At 47.3% G+C, this 22372-nt stretch overlaps 1 protein-coding gene across 2 annotated transcripts in view; it reads right to left on the bottom strand.

Moving 5' to 3' along the window:
- LOC119132589 (cell adhesion molecule 2-like) overlaps positions 1-22372 on the bottom strand; it is a 42478-nt gene that overhangs the window by 7213 nt on the left and 12893 nt on the right. The window contains exons 2-3 of one of the 2 annotated variants that reach the window (XM_037267988.1): positions 7420-7446; positions 1196-1345 (exon numbers count right to left, since the gene is read on the bottom strand). In XM_037267988.1, coding sequence (XP_037123883.1) covers positions 1196-1345; positions 7420-7446 — 177 coding nt within the window. The remainder of the gene's footprint in view (positions 1-1195; positions 1346-7419; positions 7447-22372) is intronic. The other variant, XM_037267989.1, reaches the window with a different exon arrangement.

The raw sequence follows: 22372 nt of genomic DNA on the forward strand, positions 1-22372 counted from the left end.
TGCAAAGGGGCAGACGCATTTAAATGCGCGTCGTGTGCGTATTTCTTTACAGAATGCTGATTGAACTTGATCTTTTAATTTTTTTTTTTGCGGGCCGTAATCGTATCATCGTGAAACATTTGGCAAGATGTATTTATGAGATGAAACACCTTGCATTCACAGCAATCCATCTGCCTGGCAGAGTTAATTCTCCGACACACGACTGAGAAGAAAACATTGAAGAAACGGCTCACATTTAATACGAGTACTTTATGTGCTGCCACTCGCGCAAATTCACCAAGGATAAATGTAACCCTGACACGCTGCAAAGCGCATTTAGTCTGCCGTACAAAGTCCATCAAATACTTGATGACAGAGAAACATTCATCCAGCCAGTCAAAACCTGTTCTGCAAAAACAAAAAAGTCAGGACTGATATATATATATATATATATTTTTAAAACAAGGTCTCGGGAGTTGTCGAAGAAATGCAATTGATTGGCCAATCAAAGGCTGTCGATAGCATTCCCAACAACGCCGTTTCCCGACGGCAATGGCGACCGCGGGCTAATTATGCTAGCCTCGGCGGCGCTAATGAATGTTTGGGCGCACACATTAACGCTTTCGTTTAGCGCGTAACGGCCGTTTGATTACTACAAGGCGGTCGCGGTCCATTTGGCTCGCTGACCTTTGGCGATCCAGCGCCAATGTCCCAATTAGATGCGCACACCACACATGCCAACTGAACATCCGGTGTGACGTCGCTTTGAATTTCTCAAGACAGACGCATATGCTTTTTTTATCCTTTTTTTCCCATCGCTTCTCTCATCACATCAAATAGTCTTTGGGCTTTTTTCATCCTCATTTGTCAGAGCTGAATTCAAATGGAACAAATTATCCAAAGGCCAAAGATCAGATTTTGTCTTCAGCTCTCCCCAGCAGTCACTTAATAATACGCATAACTTTTAAGTCATTAAAAAAAAAAAAACTAATACAGATGTTGAAAGGTCATTTGAATCTTTTCTGCCCCCAGAATACTTTGCTTCAGGCTACTTGGAAATGTTTTTTTTGTGTTATTTAAAGACAAAGCAGCAGATGTTTTATCATCAGCAACTACTCCTATGAAAGCTGCAAAAGTGTCTTTGGACAGAGCTGGCCAAAAGGATGGAGGCAGAGTACGCTTGAAACATTTTCATCCTTTGGTTTCACGTCCTCACCTTTCTTGTCACCGAAGAAGAGCGTCTGCTGCGCGGGGTTGGACCACTGCAGGGAGGTGTTATCGTTGAAGTCCACCCGGCAGGTCATGTTGGCGGCCGAGCCCTCCAATGCTGTCACGTTCTGAGTGATGGGGAACTGACCTTGGCCACCTGTGGAAATGATCACAACATCTTTCAACTGAGCTGGCAAATTGAAAAGACGAGTCCCGGTTGCAAGGTCTCTGGCGGCGGACGCTCATGGTGCGCTCGCTCGCTCATGGTGCGCTCGCTCGCTCATGGTGCGCTCGCTCGCTCGCTCATGGTGCGCTCGCTCGCTCATGGTGCGCTTACGTCCCCCTGAAATGCGGCTCTCCCGTCGCAAGGTGACATTGAGGCGGCCGCTTGACCGCGTTGGCCGAGGGAGCGCTTGCCCGCCTCATTAGTCAGTCGAGTGAGCGCCGGAGGCCCAAACCCAGGACGCCCAAAGATCGGCGGACCTTCCTTGACCTCGATTGTCCCGATGGACGTCGCTCGTCAGCTCAGGGACACGTCGGGGGCCGACTAAAAATAGCAACAAGAGCTTCATCCCGGCAGGTATTTTTGCTCATTAAAGCATCCAGCCATGTCCTGCTTTGAATCCGGCGTCCGTTTCAATGATTCAGTCCCATTCAGCCGCGTTTGATTCTCTCGCCGTAGATTCAGACATGCACATTTCTGGTGGCATTTTTTTTCAGGATGCCTCGGAGGTCTTGCGTGAAGAAAAAAAAAAATCATAATCAATCTAAAAGCACAGCCAGTCAAGGTTTGAAGGCAAAGCATCGTGACAAAAGACGCCAAGGTCGCCCGCCCGCCCGCTCTCTCGGCCTCTGAAGATGACACACCGAACAAAGAGTGCGTTCACCAGAGACGATGCATCGCCCCCAAACCGTAATTCATATGGGCGGGCGCCCGAGGCTAATCGGTGTCAAGAGCGTGCGAGCGAGCTAGCGAGCGAGCGAGCGAGCGTTGGAGTGTCTTTGGGGTATTGTGTGCGCTGAAAGGATGCCGCTCGTTGACAGCTTGCAACGCTTGCAGGTGACGGCGAGCACGCCTGTACCGCCGTCAAGTAAGACGCTCGTTTGCACATCATTCTTCATTTACCTCCTTTAGACAATGAAAAGCTCACATGTTTGCATATTTGAGTGCTCATTCGGTAACCTCAATCATCTCCGAGCCGTGAAATTTTGAGTTTGAAAGATGAGTTTGAGTTTTGAGAGTGAAGTTCAACTTTTAAGACAGAAAGTGGAAAGCGCCGATGTCAGCTGGAGCGGCGGCCTGATCACGGGCCACCGCGTCAGCACGTGTCGGATTAGTTGACGCCACCGCCGCTAACTTTCCAACACAATCAAATGCGCCGGCTCGTGAATGAAATATTTGGCTCGGCAGCTGAGAGGAAAGGGAGGGAGGGAGGGAGGGAGGGAGGGAGGGAGGGAGGGAGGGAGGGAAGGCTGAGCTCGGCTGCGGCGTTGTGTAAACACAAATATTTGACGAGAGGAAACGGCGGCAACAGATGCACTCGAGGCGTGCTGCAGGTGCAAAGCGATGATTAGCAGCTACCAGAGTTTTACTCTGCCAAGATCTGACCAAAAAAAACGATTGGACTTTTGATATCACCTACTTGGGGCGACTTGCGAAAAATAAATATTCCTATGAACTTGAAAAAAATCATGTCAAGAATTTCCACTTGAAATTTTAAAGTATTTGGGTTGGCTCAATCTAATTTATTATGGTTAATGAAACCAACTTCATGGACTTGACCTGAATAATTTATGATCAAATTGATGCACACTACGGTGGCCCAGAGAGTCCCTTTTAAAGTGCTCGACAATATTAAAGTTCAGCCAATATGTTTCTGGGCAAGGAATTGTGACTTGACACTGCTCGGGGGCCCAACAACACGACAAAAAAAAAAAAAAAAAAAAGCCGTCCCTACTGTTGGTGCGTGCGTGCGTCAGTGGACTCCGTGACCCAACATCAAGTATTGCACATGCCGGTGTGAGCGTTGCAAGATGAAACTTGCGTGTTATTGATTTTTTCTGACCTACGTGGAGAATATCAATACGAGCAGGACGGTGGCGTTCTCCGGCGCACCGGCGGGGCAGATCAACAGCAACGGCGGGCCGATGAATGGAAAAAACATTTCTCACTATGTAGCCAGGACGTTTTTGCTGGGGCACCACCGCGAGGGAGGGAGGGAGGGTCTTCTAAGATGAGCTAGCGCTAGATGCCTATGGAACATATAGAATGGTTGCTAATGTTGACAAAAACAAAAATATTTCCATTTTTGCGCCTTGAACATCCACCCGTGGGAATGTAGAAATTAATCACCGCTAATGCTGTGTCGTGACAAAATTGTAATTAATTGGCCGAGTCTAAACGGCGTGGCCCATTTGCCGGCATGTTGGGGGAACAGAGGGAGGGCGGGAGGGAGGCTGGGAGGGAGGGAGGGAGGGAGGTTCGACACGTACGCTGTATAAATATTCCATTTAATTAAAAACTGCAGAGGGCCCCTGGTGGCGCGCGGCAAGAACAAGGAATAACAGTTTGCCGTCTCCCCGGTGACTCACCACCACGCGAGGCTGCTCGCTCCTCTGACAACAAGATTTTCTTCCTGACATCTTCTTCGAATCACGCGAGCACTATGGAAGTTCACCGCCAACGCCAACTGTCATTATCCTTAGCATCAAAACTAGCTCGTGTTGAGCTATAGCTTTCTGTAACCTCTTCAAAGAAATCACAACAAGGCGAGCTTTACCATCGACACTTAATATAACTGTGCCGAGTTCCCTAAAGTTCATCTCCCGCGAGAGCAGACGCCATCAAAGCGCCGTGATGAATCGACTTGAATATTTTTGGCTCATGTCGGTGGGAATTTGCATCACCCCGACAGATACATCATGTAAAAAGGCGCACCTCAAGGCTCCGTGCCAAGAGCACTTGAATTCTCCTCGTGCAATACAATCTTATGCAATTTGGGCTCTGTCATGCTAAAAATTTCGAGTCTGTAGTTTGGTCCTCTGAGGATCACCGAATGTCATTTTTGGTATCATCGTGCGAACCAATAAATCAGACGGCCAACAAATTGGCAACAAAATGTGAGGAAAGTAAATCAACAGTGTCATCACCTTGCAGCAGCCGCCATCACTTTTGATCAGCGCCGTGTCAACCTGGTATCAATGGCTTCTACCGAGCCATTTGGATGACCTTTTGCTCCGCCAGCAATTTTACGAGTTTTGCAGCGTTTGCACCGCGGGCACGCCTCTTGGCCTTTTCGTGAGCCTCGGCTCAAGATGAAAGACGGCCGGATTTCGCTGTCGGGGCACCGAGAGCCTGCCAAATGTCGCCCCTCCAAGACTAGCTCAGGACGCACAATCAATACGGTCGGCTAACTCCGTAGCAAGCCAAAAACATGGGCCTCGAGGTTTTATTATTGTCCAGAACACAAAGAAAAACCTGTTTCTTATTTATTTTTTCTTAACGATAAAAAGTACCCACAAAATTTGGCGGCAAATATTTCGATATTTGATCAAAACGATACGACGCGCCGCCATTTTCTGTCGGATTGGTTGCCATCCGGATCCCCTCCTTTTCAGACCGCCCAATCTTATTGTAACATGAGCACACTCTCGACGGCAATCTGGTCAAAGGAATCCCAATCTTATGAATGCGTTCAATCAGCTTGACTTCTAATAAGCATCCTGGTGAAAGTCACGGCAGTTATTCTCACTTAACCTTCACTCCAATACATTTCACAAGCTTTTCATCATTTCTATGGCTGCAAATAAAGGTGTTCTTACACTTCTAATGAAATCTATTACTCCTCCAGCAGCCTCGGCGACGGCCAGACTCGAACCCGCAAACACGGACGGCGAAAGCAATTTCAAACAGCTAACAGCTTCCCGTGTTTAAACAGCACCACGCCTGGGTTATCGTTCGCGCCGCAGCTCGGCAAAATAGGAATTGAGCTAATATGTGCTTGCAATTAAATGTAACAAAGGAGAGAAGGGATGAGAGATGGAAAGAACGGGATAGAAATACGCTTTTGAAAGTCATCTAGGAATGTATTGTGATTCTGAATCCAGAAGGTACGATACTTTACCTCGGAACTGTGTCGGACGGAAAGTTCTGTGAGCGTTTGTTATTTTCTAAACAGTAGGAGGCCCTTACCTACTTCTCGGTGGCAGGTTAAAATTTCCTTAAAAAAGACAAAAACTGGAGGGCAAATGGTCGTACACAGAAGATGGCAAGGCAAGGCTCAATTTGATTCTAAAGATGCCAATGCCGCGATCACATGATTTTCTTTTGCTCGTATAGCAAGTGCAGCCTATCTAGCCGTCGTTAAGTTCTCGTGGCGTGCACGCATGCCCTCCCCCCCCCCCCCATGCATAAAAATGCGAAGCAATTATGCAAACAGCGTGTTAAAAGCGAGCACATTCATCATGAGGATCATGTGCCAATATGACATGTTCATTAACTGCAAAGTGTTGATAATGGCAAAGCTCCACCGCCAGTGCCTCATATACTAACAGATAAGACCTGCTTTATTTTTTCTTTTTTGACTTTCCGGTTATCCGGTTCTCCGGTTCTCCTTGAAGGCAACACAACAGCTCCACCCGCCGTGTCACCTTCACTGACCTTCGGTGCCAGGCCCAAAGAGGAATAACACCGTATTACGGCTAAATTGTTGCAATAACGACAGAAAGGTCATATTTGTCGGCGCCGGTCATCGCTCACGTTGACAGGAAAGTTGTTAACGCCAACACTTGGGCAATAAAGTCTCGCTGCTAAGCTATAGCTCTCCTTGATTGGAACGATTTAAGAAGTCTTTAAGGACGTGAGCTAATTAGCACTAAATCTGGCTCTGATCCATTAGCGGGAGCTAATCGCTAAATTACCTGTCCAGAGTGAGGCATGTCTGCAAAGTTGCCCTTTGCAATGTAGCCTTTCCGATATCCCGCTGATACGGTTTTGGAAAATCCATTCGCAATGGTGGTAAAAGCCGAGGCGAGGGCGAGGGTGCCTTTTGGCCACGTTACAAACGGACTCCATCTCTCTTCAATTTTGATCCGGAGTGCAAGTTTCGTTTTGACCTGCGCGGCTTTTGGTGGATTTACGGTCGTCAAGTTTGTTTTTTTGCCCTCTGGATTTATGCTGGTCTACTTTTCACTTTTGGAGGATTTATTTGATTTTTTTTTAGTCGTCTCATTCCAACCTGTGCAATTTTCAGAGGGGGCCTTATTTTAACTGGCTCTTGTAGACTTATACTAACATATGCAACATTACAGTCCTATTTTTTTCTTTTTCTTTTCTTTCAAAGGTCTAGTTGTGTGTCAGTTTGGTATTAACCTGCACAAGGTTATTTTTGGGCGGCATCCATTTGTTATCTGTGAAGGCTTTCATCAGTCGGATCCACCTACGTGCTTTGCAGTCAGTGCAAATGTTTAATGAGTTCATTAAAATGTTAAAGAGCCCATTAAAAAGAAAACAATGCAATGAGCCGCGCTCTCCGTCAAAGTGGACATTTTTGTTTTTGGAGGCTGCAAACTGAGTCAGCCAACAAAGTCCTCCCCTGTGATTTGACGCAGCGGGGAGACAAAAGGGTCGGGCTGGCAATAAATATCCTGGAGGGGAGGAGGCTTACTTCTTATCATTGTCTTTGTGTGTGTCTGTGCAGCAGGAAGAAGAGTGGGGAGGAAAAAAAAAAGACAATATATCCACATCGGAAAGTGGGTCATGAAAACACTATTGTCTCCCGATTGTGAACTATATTACACAATTGGCTGGAAAGAAAGATGAAACGGAAAAAAACGGTGACAGGTTTTCATGCGCTGACTTTCAAATACAAAAAGACAAAAAGTGTTTTTGCCACAGCTTTCTTGATTAAGCTGTTAGCAGGGAAAGCTAAAAAAAAAAAAAAAAAAAAGAAGAGTTTTTCGGGTCATCCATCACCATATAAGGACACATTGAGAAAATAATCACAGATGTGGAAAGGCGGCACGGTATGACTCCATATGGTTTGCGACATTCCGAGTGAAAATGACACCAAAGGTGCACCCCGTGCCCTTGGACCAGCCCCAACCTGTCTTGCGGAAGAATAACAGTCAAGGCGAGAGAAAGCAAACGCTTTGCCACCACGTGCGCTTTATTGCTAGCGCTGCGCTGCGCGGCATCAATCATGTAGCAAGAAAATGGAGGCAATAACTCACCTCTGGGTTTGCTTTTTGTCCCTTCCACTGATAGCGTGAGGGGAGGGGAGAAAACAGCAGGTTAGACACAGCCGGATAATTATCAGCCGGGAGGGAGGAAACATTTGGATTGAATAGAACGTCGGCTAGCCTTGCGAGCGTTAACAAATGAGCAAAGGATCCTCCAGATAATTGCGCAAATCCGCTCTCAAGCAGCATATCAGGCACTCTCAAACACACACATTTTGGCCAGTCACCCGTCAGCCATTTTTCTTGCGTATGGTGCACGCTCTTGAATCAAGCCGCTTGTTTCCACGGCAACAACAAGTCTTAGTTTCACTTTCTTTTCACATCGTTTCATCAGGTGACCATTTTGTCCGAAAATGGTCAGGTGTGCGATCCAAACCACAGCCAGGCTGATTTGTCCCAAACATGGCTGACTTTTTCCTTCTTCTTCCGTAACAAGTAGCATCTCATGCAGCATCTTGAACAAAGCTTAATGCCGCCGCCGCCACATCAAGGTCAGACAATTTACAAGAATTTCATGCTCCTGTCTGAACGGTCATCAGAACACTATGGAAACTCTGGCACTTAATCATAAAGTGTGACGCAAACAATTAAGAGCTCAAAAAAGGGGTGGGGAAAAAAAAAAATGCTGATAAAGTTAATCATTCCCGCGAGGCCCAATTTGGAAGACAGCTGCCAAGACGGCAAAGAGTCGATAATGTCCAATTTCCACCTTGATGACTTTCATCAGCCTCGCTCGTTTGTCTGGAGCGTTGGTTTTCAGACACTTTGCTTGCCGTACAACTTCCCTAACCACGTTCAGAACTTTTTATTTGACGCCATCACTGTTGAAACGACGACTTCCTCTTTGCTGATATGTGAGAAGCGTGCCCATCCATCCATCATCTGGCCGGTGACACGTTTGCAGAGGAGGCGCTTTGGGAGGCGGCCCTGCCCTGCCTTGCCCTGCCCTGCCTTGCCCTGCCCTGCAAGTCCCGCCCACCCTCTGCGTGTTCTCGCTGCATTTTCACACATGCAGCACTTTTCCCGAGTATCGCTCAAACAGAGCCGCACAAAAAGAGTCATTTGTTTTCATTAAAAACCACCAACGAGGGAAACGGTTCTCCAAAAGACACTCAATAGAACACGTGAAAGACAAAAAATGTATTTCAATCCGGCCGGATTCAACAGCTGAAGCATCTGAGTTCAACATAAAACAAAAGGGTTCTAATGAAAGAGCCTTGAGGGGTCGTCCCACATGTCATAACTGTTCAGTCAGACTTCACCTTCTCACATCTCGGCCAGTTGAGAAGTCACTCGGAATGGAGGTAGCGCTCGAGAACATCCTGGAAGTACTCTCATGAATTAATCCGGATGGCTGGCGAGACGGATGAGCACCGTAGCGACGCCGAAACAAAGCACGTCAACGGGAGCCAGATAAGAAAGCGGTGAGAAAGTCGTCGAGGCGGACAAGCAATCTTTTTGGCCGCTGAGAAGCGCAGCGTGAGCCGCTATCTGGCCATCGGCGAGCCGTGAGCAAGTCTCCCGGGACGACCGGCGTGTAACTAACCCGTGGAACCGGTGCGCTTCATCCCATTCCGCTCACGCGCTCACACCCTCGGGCGGAATCACGCGGCGCTGTTAGAAAGCGGCTCGGCCGAGTCGCCTGGTAAACGGCAGGTAAGGCACATTTGCTTTGGGAGAGCAGAAAAATGCTTTGTTTTGCCCACACAGTCAATAGAAACACTTGCTTTTACTCGGGAGCAAAAAGGTTTGATAGCAGAGGAGAGGAAACAATTGATTCATTCATTCATTTATGCGGTTGTGCATTTATGTATTTATTTATTTTTCATGTATTCCATCCATCCATCATCTTTTTTATGTATTGAATTATTCCTCATCATAACAATTAGCCTTTATTTTGCGTTTTGTAAGCGCCAAAGACAATGTAGCTTTTGGGAGGAGAAACTTTTATTTGCATAGTCACTCTTATTCCTTTCAGTTTGCGCCTAATTCCATTTCAACGTTGCAGCACTGCCATTGTTTCCATTCCGAAACGGTGCCGTATCATATCATTTGCATTCCAGAGCAAGTGAAGAAGATAACATTTGTGGAGATGATCATATTTTGTGTGAGTGACGGCGACACGGTGATACGACGCCTTGTGCTCATGGGCGTGTCACACAGCTTCAGAAAGACTCCATTCCTCCAAAATACACACACCCACGCACGCACACGTCATGGAAAAGACTTGACTTTTTACGATTGGTCATTACGCAGTGCGCCCGTATCTGTACACGTTGCATTTCTTTTCTGGCGCCGTACTTCATCTTCTTATACAACCTGCTCATAAAATGCGAAATAAATGAGTGTGAATATTGAAAAGCCAAGCATCCGCACATACGTTTCATTCGACGTGATGTGCCTGCCTCTTCAGAGTCTATTTTCATTTGTGTGATTGCTGTTTTATCATGTGTAAAGCCAACGGCACAAGTCATAATGTGTCGAGACAAGAATTTCTCTCTTTCTTTCTTTCTTTCTTTCTTTCTTTCTTTCTTTCTTTCTTTCTTTCTTTCTTTCTTTCTTCATGATTATGGTTGGCTTCCTTCCATATGGCTTCAAAACACAACGTCTAAAGTCTTTCACCGCCAACTCCAGAAGGTGATATCGCAGCACCAACAAGAAAGCCAATTCAACTCCTCCGACACCATGTCCCAATTGAAGCACTTTATGGCAGTGCAAGCTTGTAAATGTTACAACAACAAGAAAAAAGATTGCAAAGCGCAGTCATTTCGAAAACCTTGATTTAATACGCGGCGTCACGGCAACGCCAACAAATGACAACTTTCACATCTTTTCCACTCGCAAGTGCGTTGTAGAAAGAGGTGCGACGTAATAGCAATCTAAATCTAAATTCAAAATACTGCAATCAAACTTGGCAAAAGATATGAAATAAAATGACAAAACAAATGGGCCTCTCTTAATGCCAATAGTAATAAGACGTAGATTTATAAACAATCATGACCACTTTTTGTTGCTGTTGTAGGTAGAAACAGGCTGTTTGCTGAACTTTACATCAAAATACGCTTTACTTTTTTCTTTCGCCTCAAGGGCTCCATTTTTATATTTAAAGACGAACCGTGTGGGTTTGGGACAAAATGGCCCTTTTTGACAACGACCATAATAAAACATTTTCAAGAAATCAAGCGTGAAGGATTCATACCTGTGCTTGCAAAACAAATAACACCAGAGCGCTGCACCGACCTCAATTTATGCAAGACGGTAAACGTCTTTTCATAGGCCGCCTGTCCTTTAAAAAAGGACTCAGCTCCCCCCAAAATAGTCAGCTTTAATCAAATGGCCGGACGTGTATATAAAGGCTAGTTAGCTAGCTAGCTGGCTAAGTAGCTAGCAAACAAGCATGTTAAAACAACACAGTTTGTTTGTTAGCACACTGCACTATGAGATTTGGAAGCCGCCTTTTATGGCTCCACATGAGATTTGACTGCAAAAAAAAACAATCACTGGATGATTCAAAGCACCTCAAAGGCGTTCATTCCAACAGTTTAGACAGTCCCTTTTTCCATAGCCAAGCCCCAATTTTTGCACTGTACAATCTACAATGGCTGGCCTAAATGGAAAAGCACTCAGTCGTTGATTTGACTTGATGCCGTAAGTCCATTGATTCTCCGAAACGGCAATTTGCTCTCGTATATACGAACGGCACTTGATTTCTACCTGCTCGGCGGGGAGGCTAATTCCTTCGGAATGACTTGGCAATATGCCTTATTCACTTGGCGGATGACGAACCGAGGCCGGCCGGCCGGCAATTGCTTTCACGTTTGTATTCACAACGTGAGCGCATATTTCCAGATGAAGGAGGTAAAAACACAATTGAGCTCACCTCACAATGGGACAAATTCATTTGTTTGTTTTTCATGAGCTGTAGATTTCAAACGAGCGTTTCAAAATCTGGTCAGGAAGTCTATCGGGGCCAATAAAAATTGCACTTAGTGATTGATCATCAACCGCCATCTTGACCTTGCTTTAGTTGGCCCCTCGTTGAATTTTTTCAGCCATTTCTTTTTCCCATTTCAAGAAAATTGTTGAAAGTCGTACAGTCTGACAAAAGCGTAGAAGAAGGATGCCGAAATGAAGAAGGTCAGCATACGTGCTGACAAAATGAGAGAAACACTTGAAACCCTTCAAGTAAGTGGCGACGTCTTTGGACAAGCGTTTAGCTGCTAGCACACCGGCTTGTACTTCAGCTACTTGAATGCACACACACACACACACACTCACACACACTCGATCACCTCGCGTTCCATTTCAGACTTCAGCCTGGCACAATCCATCAGTCCATTCTGCACTGAAGGTCGGCTTTCATTTTCATCTTAAACTGGATTCACATTGGAGGGAGGGTTTACAGATCCAATTCCAATTTGGTGTCTGTATTCTGCACAGGCACAGTTGGTTATATATTATGACTTTTTATACATTAAAACAACAAAGGAAATATAGGACTATTTTTGGGTGAGAGTAAGGGGAGGTGGTGAGTTGTTGTTTTGGAAGGATTGAGAGTTATTTATGATGAAAAACAAAAAAGAGTTGGGAAAAGAGAGGGAGAGAAGCTCGAAAACAAGGGTCATGGTTTCAAAATGCTGTGTTACTTTGAAGCAGTCGACATCTTTTCATCATTTTTCTTTGCTTTGGCCTTCAAGTCTTCTATTTCACTTGAGCTTTTTGACACGCTGTTGACACTTTTCACTCTGTGATTTCCATAAATGGCTCGTAAGGAGAAAGCGCAGCAATCTGGTGGGACCCTTTGAAAGCAGCCGAACAGAAAACACTCGCTAAAAAGAAAAAGAAAGAAATAAAAATCCTCACACAGGCAGACAAACTCCGCTTTTAGCCGAGAGAAAGCATCCCCAATGACCTCTTGCACGGTGTTGGCTCAGCAGATGAAAAGCTGCGGGCTGCCTCCACAAACTTCACGTCAGCCTTTCTTTACGGCAGGTGCGGGCTTGGGATCGCTCGTACGCATCGTTGCCTGCCACAGAGATGCACGCCATGTTGCGACTTGAAGCAAATGTGAACACGCAAATCTGGGCTGACCTTTAGCTAAACAAGTGGCAAGTTTGTCTCCGCTGCATGGAAATGAATCCATTTGCATTCTTGAACCGCGTCAACGTTTTGCTAGCACCGCGGAGGTTTACGGATGTTTTTTGCACCTTGAGGAAATCAGGCGCTTTGCGAGCAACAGCAAAAGTGAAGTCTTTATTGGAGGTCTGGCGCTGATCGATGAAATGCAATAAAAGCGTGGAGATGGACGAGCGCGGGGGAAAGACCCTCCAGGAGGAAGAAGCAAGTTCAAACCAGGAAATACTTGGCCAATCGATCCACGTGGACCTTTTGGATTATTCATGATGCTTCCACTGAGTAAATTCAAGGCGGCCGGCCGCGGCGGGGGCTGCGTTTTTGGAACGTGCTTCTTTTTCAAAAAGAATGGAGGGTGATTTTTCATGTTCCTGCTTGAAGCGCAATCTCCTAACGTGGACATTGAATGGTGACGTTCAACACAGCCGGCCGGACTAAACCGCAGTCACTCAGGAGGTTGACAATCTTAACACAACACACACGGCAGGATCACTTAGGATGAGCTTGAACAAGAAATGAATTCATAAAAAATCTTAACAGCGCACACTGCAGGTGAATTGCTCAGGAATTTCTTTTGTGAAAAAACAAAAACTACACTAATCACAAAGAACTGAACACATCGTAGCTCACAAGATACCAGCGCAGGTGCTAATCTCATTATTTGGCAACGTGATGGTTTCCTTGGCTTCAGCGACGGTGTCCATTCTTTACAATGTATTCATGATGACCTTCTTTGTGACCTACACCAGGAGAGATCATTTTACCGGCTGAAAACATGTCCGCTAAAGTTATCATGATCTCTCGCGCTCTCGGTTCTGAAAAAGGTCGGCATTTGCGGCACGGCGGCCGTACGGCGCGGAACAGATCAGTCCTCGGTTCTGGAAGGCCCCCGCGAGCGCTTCCCGGAGACCTTTGCTCATCTGCGACTGCCACGCAAACAGATGGGGCCTATCTGGCGTCGGCCTCATTATTGAGCCTCCGAGCCCTCCTTTGCCGCGGCCGGCGCCAGCTGTCCTACGGGTCCAACGTTATTCCGGCACCTGGCAAGCGATCATCAAAGCGGCGCAGCGAGGGGGCATCCGCTCGGCGACATTGGCTTTATTGGCGACGGGACGACTTGTAAATAACTAGTCGTCTTCAAGGTGGGCTGCCGGGAAATGCGAGGTTGTGTCAGACGGCCGCCATTTGCAATTTGGGCACGGATTTTCGAAATGAAGCAGATGCACACGATGGCCTCGTAAAAACAAAACTATTTACACCCGGATTACGGAGCAGCAAAGACGAAACCATTTTTTCCTGGCCACCGTGCTGATACTGGGCCGAGACGAGCGATCAATAGCGAGGTCTCGGCGAGCGACGAAGAGCTGAAAGGTACGTCCAATCCCACCTGATGAGACGCCGCTCCTCAGCGGAGGAGCTAATGGAGTCGGGCTGACACGGTGGACCAGCGTAATACCGATAAAAAGCATTTTCTCACGCCGCCTTCCGTAATTGAAGCTCTCGAAGCCGACAATTTGCCGGGGTCACATCCGACTCCGTAGGCTCAGAAGATTTACGGTGCTTGTCATTTCTTTTCTTTACATGTTGTGGCTATTTATTTCCATTTTTTTCGGATTCATTGACTAATATTTGTCATGATCTGGATTTGTCTTGTTTTCTTCAAATCTGAAATTTGATTCTGCCAAATATCGGTCTGTAAAAAAATCCATCCGGCTCGGGCCTTGTTAACTTTCCGTGTCATTTCCATGAGGGAAATTGTTTTCATCTTGATGTTTCCGCCGTGGCTGCATTCTGCACGTTATTGCACGCCACAGTGCAATTAAAGGACGTCGGTCGCGATGGATGGATGCGCCCTGAGAGAGTGGGGCGGGTTCGGGCGTTGACAGAGCATCGCGGCGCTACCGTGTCCCTGTCGGAACTCTCCGACACTTTCCCGGCGAGATGGACGAAGGCAATGTTCTTCCCCCGCCGGGCCGACGGCTGTTGGAGGAGATTAACCTTGCGAGCGGCCAAATAGCGACTGGCTTTTATTTCATTTGAGTCCGGCCTTGCTTTGGAGTCCAGAGCAGAAAAACATCTTTTGCGGCAAGCTACAAAAAAGATGACATCACAACCTCAGTGATACTATATTAATTCAAAATATGAATGCGATGAAGTTGAAATGACCTCCCATCACCCAAGTCAATCGCAAATCCTGTGAATGTTGCCATCGCTCCAAAAGTGTTAATTAAGCTCTGAAAGCTCCTAAGACCCTCCGAGACGTTACGACTCGAATTTACTGGCGTGTCTGGTTCGCCGTTACTAGCGCAGCTGTCGCCAGATGAGCATCCCCGTCACCCAGGAATCGCTCGGCTTTTACGGGGCGGGCGCCCAGATATTGCTTGGCAGGTTGCGGCCCGAGACGCATTTTACAACTTCGGTGCAATAAAATTGCAGAAGGGGGAAAGCAACCATCAAGAGTCGATTTTATGGGGGGACTTGTTGACGCGCCGGGTGGTGGTGAGGGGACAGATTTACAAACCTGCCTACCACACGCACAGCTTGGATAGATTTTGGAATTGGCCCACAATTGCAAAGCTGAGAGGGGGAAGATGAGAGCAGCTGTGAACAAGTTTGAATTCTTTTGGTATTTTTTGAAGACTGGCACAGATTAAAAAAAAAGGGGTGTTGCACTGTTGTGGGAGTGAGCACATTTGTTTCCCAGCCAATTGAAGCGGCTCCCTTGACTCCCTGTAACGACGGCATGTACGCCTTTTAGGCCACAGCGCAAAGAAAAACACGGACAGTATGGCAACCTTTGGGAATGAAACATCAGAGTCGGATTCAGCTTCCACGCATTTGACACGGCTCGTGGACGGGAAGTGGCTAATGTCCAATTAGTTGGGAGCGATATAGCGGCGCAAATAAATCATGTTCCGAGCAGCGCCCGTCATAACCTGTCAGCGGCACAAACCAAATTACGCTTCCTGCGGTGAGCCCGGACCGTGTACTTCGTTATTTCTTTTCTAGAGGGAATGAAAGTGCATGCGACACACTTTGGATTTTTTCCCCCCCTCCACGTTACACGCTTCCTGCGCCATTACTCGGCCTGACAACTTCTACGACACGAGCGTGTGGGCCAGGATCGGCGGGAGGCTAATGAAGGGGAGAAACCATAGCGCTGCTCCTGCACGCCGCCACACGTGTAGAATAATATCAACATCAACTTTCCTGCTTACGATACGTTTGCTTTGTATCGTTAAAATGTCATTACGTCAACATGTTTTTGGCTAGCAAAGGAGATTCTGCCACAAGCAGAAGCAAATTATTACATTAAAAAATGAGGAGATTTGCCTCCATTCATAGTTGAAAGGGCAAATAACCGTACACTACAAACAATTTTTTTATTTATTTCAAACTCATCTCACAATGTTGAAAAAGAAGAGATGATTTGATTTTCAACTCAAGTATTAAGCAGTTTTGTTGTTTGCACTTTCAAACAAGTGAGGTCACGGCGACATGGGCGGACTGGGAGGGGGGGGCGACCCTAACACTGCTCCAGCTGTGCGATAATAATGCGTCAACATTTATGAGTAGAGCGGGCCGATGTTCTTTCAGGAAGAAAAACAACAACAACGAGACGTTATTGCTTTTGCTACAAGCTGTTGTGCTCATTCAATTTGGGTTTGATATCGGTGAAAGGAACCGGTGACTCATGACGGCAGGAAGCGATCCAATTTTGGAGATGCCGCCACTTCCGCCAGACTGTATCATCGCCGGCTCAGCGGCCACGTTCCCTTTTTGTGAAAATATAGTCTCGGGTGGGTGGAACGCATCCCACCGGCTGTCGGCAGGACTTCTCATGCTGCGACGAGCCGGTGGGGGACATTGCGCCGGCCGGCTAGCTTGCGAAGTTACGCGCGAAGAGAAGACAATGATGCTTTTTTTGTGAGAGCGGCAGCCGTCGGCCTCAAAAGCCTCGGGGGGCGTCCGAAAAGATACGCTGCCACCGGTCGGCCGGGCCGCACAAGATTCTCTTTGACCCGAGACTTTGCTCGCCAAGCGCCTCTGTCGGCCGATTATGCCAGGAAGAAGTCTTTGACCTAGAGAGCGTGCGTTCCTCCGCAGAACCCTGGAGTGTTTGTCTCGAGAGGATGTCTGGATGACACGTGGGCATGGAGCGCTAAGCTGCTTTCCAGCTTTGCCAGGAGGGCGGCAGGGGCAACCGGAAGACCCCGACCGACACAAAACCCATTTTAAACTCCAGTGTTGAAAATGAGCATCAAACATTGGCCTCATTAGGTTGAGGAAAAAAAGCTTCACGATTTAGCCTTCGTCAGCCTTCTGGTCTTGACAAAATCCCCCATCGATGTTTGTCAAAGTACGAGTCCGGGAAATGGCCACTTTGAAACCAATACGGACGGATTTCTGGCTTGGCTTTTTTTTTTTTGGTGCATGCTGTTTTGATAGCTACTGCCAACGCATTGCGCGTTGATCGGTGAAATTGGTCTCTGGGGCTGATTTTTCTTTTTTTTTTGTCCTTTCCAAATGCTCAAAATGACGAACAAGCTGAAGCCAGCACGCTCCTTTCAAACTCAATGGCCAAGACGAAAAACCTTGGCAATTTGGCAGAGCCCATCTGTCTGGGATCCCGACTTCCAATTGGGTTTCATTTGAGCAAATTCCCTAGTAGGAGTTTGTCAAAATGGCCGCTCAAAGTAAAATGGCAGACATCCTTTTCAATTTCACGCTTGGGTTCTTGAGACTATTTCATGCGCCCCGTTATGATCAACACACACCCAATTTGGTGTCCATCAGTGAAACAGGTGTCCTCATTTTTGTGCGAGCTTGCCAGGTGGCTTTTGGATTGCAGGAGTGGTGTTCCTGGACCCCCAAAATATGTCATCACAAAAAGTAGACGTCAAGGTCCCCAAAATGGCGACTCGCTCGTTGGGAAAAACGATTCCAAGAGAGCCTGGTGCTCTTCCCAGCAGCTTCCTCTCGCTCATGTCAACTCGTTCTCTACCAGCCAATGAGTTCACCGATTCGCTGCCAGCCAAGCAAAAAAATGCCGTCAATGGCAGTGATTGCTTTAAAATAAACACCAAAAATATGATTGGATTTGAATGAGTGACATCACTCAATGTACGTGGTGATTATATCATTGTCACAACGGTACCCGCAACGACACGGAAAATGTTTTTGCTCGCGCTGTATCATCAGAAGCGCAGTCGGCCGGAATGTCCACCTCTCCGCGGGGAAGCGCTATCAGCCGAGTAACGCGCGCGATGCCATCCGCCCGCCCGCCCGCGGGCCCAAAGCCCGGCTGGTCTTTCGAGGATGATGTTCAGTTTAATCACGACGACATGACGCGGAGAGTCGGCCTTGTTCTCCTTTCACGCCGAAAATCCCTTGGAGGGAGGGATTGCAGCAGCCAGGTGAGCCTTGAATAATTGACGCTCTAATTTCTGGTCGTCGTTTCGCAAGAGGCCGACATCAGAGCTTTGTTGTCAGCTCCTAAAGCTTTTTCTCCACCGGGATGTCCAAGAGGTTCGTCTAATAAGGAGCTGAAACTAATAATGAGCTGACCCCTCGTGGTGGGCTGACAGCAGCCTTGAGTTACACTCTAAGCAACCCCCCCAAGTTCCCGCCCTGCCTCCGGTAAGCCTCCAGGCATGCTGACCACTCTCGACCTCTTGGAGATTCAGCTCTCGGGAGGTGAGACTACTCAGAAATGCGTGCGCTTCAGTCTGGTGAGGGATCTTCGTCGCTGCAATACAATTCAAAATGGGACCGCTGAACAGGAAGTGAACAAACTGGGCTGCTCAACATCACTGAAAAAAATCGAAACATTTGGATTTCTTCATTCTCTGGTCAGCCAATTTTTTCAATTGCTAAAAAGAAATCCCAATTTTTTTTCCAAATCGCTTCCCCAAGCAGCTGCAGCGTGTCCAAGCCGGCGGCTGACACGCCGCGCGCCATTCTTTCTTGGCTCGGGACGCGGCCAGCTTTCAAAGCCGGCCAAACGTCCTCGGCATACCGATTCCCGTATTTCCCGTATCATTTGCATAATCCCGCCAGTGCTAATGCAGCGCCGCGACAATGTTTCACGCCTTCCCTGTTGGCGTGCCAACACGAGCGCCGCATCTGGCACGCCCAAAAGCGAACAAGCCGTCAACAACCTTGCAGATGTAAGATTATTATGGATCCAAAATAAGCCCACACACTCCACCATAGGGGCCGTTTCAGCACATTTTCCGCCACGGCCCCGCTCGGCCTTTCTCAAAGTGAATTTGTTAACTTGTGCTTTTTCAAAATTTGAGCGCTGGCAACTTGCATCAGGTCGGTGCCCTGGAAAAGGATAAGCAGAAAGGCCCACAAAGTGCAAGCGGACCATTTAGCGCCCATCCAAATATTGAGGCATCCGAAGTGGAAACGCGACACATCTGGGCGGTGAATTTGTCACCAGCTGAAATCAGCCTTTCATTTCCGCACTCATTTGACTCACGCCGCCAGATTTTGGCATCCCGCTTGTCGGGTCTTTGGTGGGGGCTGAAGACCCTCTCCGCCACCTCGCGCCACCGCCATTTATTGCGAGCGCCCATGTGTGAGTCGCTACGCCACGGGAAGCAATTTGGTGAAAGCCGGAGGCTACGGCCGCTTATTTTTTTTTGCCGTATGATGGATTCACTCTGCAGGCTGCCCGGTAGCAACTCCGTCCGTTTCCTGACACCGTCCCCCTCCCAGCCCCCTCCCAGCCCCCCCTCACATCATCCAAACTTAATACCACAGCACTTTTTGGACAATTGCTTGCAAAATCAACAATCATAGCAGTCGTTTCGCAGAACTAATCAGACCTTGTATGAAGTAATAAGTACAAACAACGCAGCAAATTTGCTTTGCAGCAAAAAACTTGCTTGCTTTGTTGTGCTGACTAATATTGTCGCCATAAATACCCGTCATTTACATTTTAAAGTTGTTCCAACTAAAGTTACCGTTTTAGCCCCCCCAAAAATATTTAAAAAAAATGAGATTTGCCACCCTAAATCTGCAAGCGGGTCACATCCCCCGGGCTTGCGCACGCATGCACACACACACACACACACACACACACACACACTTACATAAATAAGCAGAGTGCTTTTTGACGCTCCTCAAAGACTTTGAAAGATGTCCCCGATGAGTCCCAGCGTGCGAGCGGAGAAACCTGCGAGTGTTTTTTCTTCTTTGACTCGACGTAGCTATGCAAATGTGCCGGTCGGGCTGCAACGTGTTTGAGCTGAATCAGGTTTCCAGGGAGGGCGGAAGCAAAATAAGATCACAGCCTCTTAGCTGAGAGTAAAAAAAATTCAATTCCAAATGCTTCAAAGGCGGAATGCAAATAAAAGTCTGTTGTGATTTATCACCTCGCCGAGCGCTCGAGTGTATCGACTCTCCTCGGGTATTAAGGCAAAAAAAAAAAAAGGACTCCTCAACAAAGCGGCGGCAAAACGGAGGCAGACGGATGGGTGACCTTCTGTCCTCCTTGGCGGCACGGAAGGTTTCATTTGGGCAACATTTGTTTGCCGGTTAATTTAATTAAGTCCATACTAGAAGGACAAAAAAAAAAAAAAAAGGAAGTCCCCAAAAATTAGGAGGGCCTGAACATGAAGAATAACGGCCTGTAAAAAAACAAATGAAACGAGTAACATATTTTAACCGCACAGAATGATGGCAATGTCATGAGACGATTTTTTGTATTTTTTATCATCATCGCTCACGCGCTTTTCAAAGTCAACCTGTCGCTGACACACAAGCTCGGTGTCATGTCCAAGCTCAATCTTGACGACGGCCGGCCGGCCAGCCAGCCAGCCAGCCTTCAACACACCATCAATCTCCAACCTTGTACTGGTGCGCCTGACAGCTGCAATGATCGTCCGTCATCGCGCGCCAGTATGGATGATCACATTTCAATGTGAATGCTTTTAAAATGCATTGTTTGGATGTTGGCTGCAAAACTTTTACCTATCTATCCATCTGTCACGACAAAAAAATGTCTCAAAGACTAATTAGAGTGCAAGGTTATGACGAGCCCTCCAGATATTCACAATCCAGGTCATTTTGTGCCTTGGGAAATGGCAAATGGTACTTATTCTACCTTTCAGATGCTTAAAATAGGAGCAGACAATGAGGAAATTCAAAATGACCTTGACTGCAAACAGAGCAGCGAAAGGCGGACTCAGAAATTTTACGCGGGTGGAGATTAGACCCAATAATCCTCGCACCTCATCGAGGAAAATTATAGCGGGGGGGGGGTTGTCTCTCCAAGGTGTGCTCCATTTTTACCTCAGTCCTTATAAAGTCTTTAACGGGAGGGGAGCCGCTTCACGGCAGCATAAAAACGCCATTATGGCAATTATCGACGTTTAGTGGAGCTCGGAGGAAGCAAAGTCCCGTAAAAAATGAACCTCCCAAGCAATGAAACTCCTTTTTGGGATTGACACCAACACAGAGGTGTTAATTGGCTTGTTAGCGGATATACTCAAAGTGGTGTTTCAATTCAATTTGTATTGTCACGTTCTCCCTGACACATGCTCTTAAGTCTTGGCCATATTTGGGAACAAAAAGACAAAAATACTGGGGAGTCCAACCAAAGGAAGTGAGGGTTCAAGTTTGATAGAAAACTAGTGGACTTAAAGCAGTTCCCTGAGGAACTCCACAGATGCTGTAGCGCCATATCAGAGGTCAATGATGTTGGACCTGAGACGGCTCGGTTGGTCTTGTGCTTCCTCACAGAAGTTGGAGTTGTAATAAATGTCTCCGGGACACTTCACCGAGATCAAGAACGAGGTACTGGTAAGACACTTTGTAATCTGACATATATACACTTTGAAAAAATCAAATTGAAAGTGTCAAACAGCATTGGTAGAACATGCTCAAGTTTTGCACAAAGCAATAAAGTTTGTAAAACAGGGACAAACTGCATGCGAGGGTGGCGGGGACGAATCAGAATGCACGACGGGCATCCTTCCTTCCGTCTTGAGTCTGGCAGCAATTATGCATTCTTTTGGCTGAGCGGTAGAGAAGCGTCGCTCGCGCTCTAATTAAACTCACCTCCAAATATCCTTGCTGACACTTCCGGAATACTCAAAATCCTTCAAAGCGCCAGCCGAGGAGACAGTTTGTCACGCCCGCGCGGGAGCCACGCTAAATTCCCCGTTTAGACCCCGGGCCAAGATTGCCGTCGACGGGAGCGCAAAGCTGCGGAGGTCACCGCTGGCATGAAAGTTGCGCCGCCATTGAAGCCGGCCGACAAAGCTTGAAACCATTGATCGTCGCCGTCAACATCTGCAAGGGTGAGAGGCTGCGCCATTATCAAAGACAAAATGTTTCCTTTCCTTTTTTTTTTTTTTTTTAAATCGGGGGGGGGGGGGGGGGGGGGGGGATCCACCAGAGCACCACCGCCGGCACTCATATTTTCTGTATTCAGTGTATTACCTGACAAAAGACAATTTGCGGCCCATTCAATTTATTTTTAGAAGGAGCAGCACTCACCCCATTTGCGCCCCCCCCCCCCCTTCCATGCACGCCACTGAATAGTTGGCAAACTCATGGAGACTCACAAGGTACATTTCATTCCGCCAGTTATTCATGCTAAGCGCCACCTAGCACAATACAAACAAACAAACAAACAAGGACCAGAAATAATGGTCTTGTAAAAGCACACACGCAACGCTTGTGTCATTTGATGAATGTAAACGCTCCGCCGGCTTGCACAATGAAAACAAACAGAAGCAGTCCGAGAGAGAACGGCGTGAGCCTTCCCCGCCCGTGGCCCGCCCGCCGCCGCTAC

The sequence above is a fragment of the Syngnathus acus genome, chromosome 13, assembly GCF_901709675.1.
Source record: "Syngnathus acus chromosome 13, fSynAcu1.2, whole genome shotgun sequence".
Classification (NCBI taxonomy): domain Eukaryota; kingdom Metazoa; phylum Chordata; class Actinopteri; order Syngnathiformes; family Syngnathidae; genus Syngnathus; species Syngnathus acus.